General features: G+C 58.5%; 1 protein-coding gene across 1 annotated transcript in view; it reads left to right on the top strand.

Moving 5' to 3' along the window:
- Nucleotides 1-1,604, top strand: part of PRR12 (proline rich 12) — a gene marked incomplete at its 3' end in the record, with an annotated part of 27,716 nt that overhangs the window by 4,678 nt on the left and 21,434 nt on the right. The window contains 2 exon segments of the mRNA XM_021718157.1: nt 3-123; nt 653-1,319. Of these exon segments, the coding sequence (XP_021573832.1) occupies nt 3-123; nt 653-1,319 (788 nt within the window).

Below are 1,604 nucleotides of genomic sequence, written 5' to 3'. Positions count from 1 at the left end.
GGGCCGGCCTCTGCCTCCATGCCAACCGATGGGGCCAAGAAGCCTCGGGGCCGGGGTCGAGGCCGGGGCAGGAAGGCCGAGGAGGCGGGAGGCACCCGGTTGGAGCCCCTGAAGCCACTTAAGGTGAGGGAGACTAAGTCTTACGGAGAGGGAAAGATTGGAGCCACACATGGGCTTTTGGAGGGCAAGGGGGTAAGGGTTCTGTTCCTAAAACCGGGGAAATGAGTTGAATGCCGGGACTCCACTGATAGAGGGATCTAAGAACTGGAATTTGGGGTCCAGAGAGAGACGGGAGATTGGGGCATGGGTTTTTAGCTTTTATATCCCAAAGGATGGGTAGCTGGGGTGCCTGTATTTCTAGGTGTTAAGGGGGAGGGTCTGGGACACGAACCGAACTGTAACCAAAGTGGTCAGTGAGACTAAGTTCCTGGCCTTCTTAGGGAGAAACGCTAGTCCTACCATTCTGGAATCTGATAGAAGGGGGCTGTAGGTTTGAATTCTAGGATTTGGTAGGCTGAGCTTATGGAAATTTGGATTTTGGGGTCTTAAGTGGGGTAGGAACTGGGAGCTCGGATTCCTGGGTCTGCGGGAGGGTAGGGGACTGGGGAGCCCAGACACCTGGGCCCTCACTCCCCACTGCCCCCGTATCTAGATCAAGCTGCCTGTGCCCAAGGCTGGCGAGGGTCTGGGAGCCTCATCGGGTGACGCTATATCAGGCACCGACCACAACAGCCTGGATTCAAGCCTGACTCGGGAGAAGATAGAGGCCAAGATCAAGGAGGTGGAGGAGAAGCAGCCTGAGATGAAGTCGGGCTTCATGGCTTCCTTCTTGGACTTTCTCAAGTCGGGCAAGCGCCACCCACCGCTCTACCAGGCGGGCCTGACGCCCCCACTCAGCCCCCCCAAGAGCGTGCCACCCTCGGTGCCAGCCCGAGGCCTGCAGCCGCAGCCCCCAACTGCCCCCTCCGTGCCACATCCACCTCCTGCTGGCGCCTTCGGGCTGGGGGGCGCCCTGGAGGCTGCAGAGAGTGAGGGGCTGGGGCTGGGCTGCCCTTCACCCTGCAAGCGGTTGGATGAGGAGCTGAAGCGGAACCTCGAGACGCTGCCCTCTTTCTCCTCGGATGAGGAAGACTCGGTTGCCAAGAACCGGGACCTGCAGGAGAGCATCTCCTCAGCCATCTCCGCCCTGGACGACCCTCCCCTTGCTGGGCCTAAGGACACCTCTACCCCGGATGGGCCGCCCTTAGCCACCGCAGCTGCAGTCCCGGGGCCACCCCCTCTCCCGGGGCTCCCCAGTACTGGTAGCAATGGCACGCCCGGTGAGCTCTGAGAACGTAGTCTGGGAGCTAGGAGGGGTTCTGGGTTATTACTGTCACTGGATACAGTTGTGCAGGTTAAGTGCTGTTTAAGGGTTGCCGTTCAGGTAGATGATGTGGACTTGAATGTCTATGGAGGTGATTTTTCAATTGAGAGCCAACAAGCATTTTGAGGAAGGCAGAGTTTTTTGCTGTTTTTTTTTAAAGTTTTTTGTTTGTTTTGAGTTGGAGTCTCACTCTGTCGCCCAGACTGGAGTGCAGTGGCCGCTCCTGGCCACCGCAGCCTCG

The sequence above is a fragment of the Carlito syrichta genome, unplaced genomic scaffold (assembly GCF_000164805.1).
Source record: "Carlito syrichta isolate Samal-C Ts95f unplaced genomic scaffold, Tarsius_syrichta-2.0.1 Scaffold311868, whole genome shotgun sequence".
NCBI classification, from domain to species: domain Eukaryota; kingdom Metazoa; phylum Chordata; class Mammalia; order Primates; family Tarsiidae; genus Carlito; species Carlito syrichta.
This window is presented reverse-complemented; position numbering and strand designations above follow the sequence as displayed.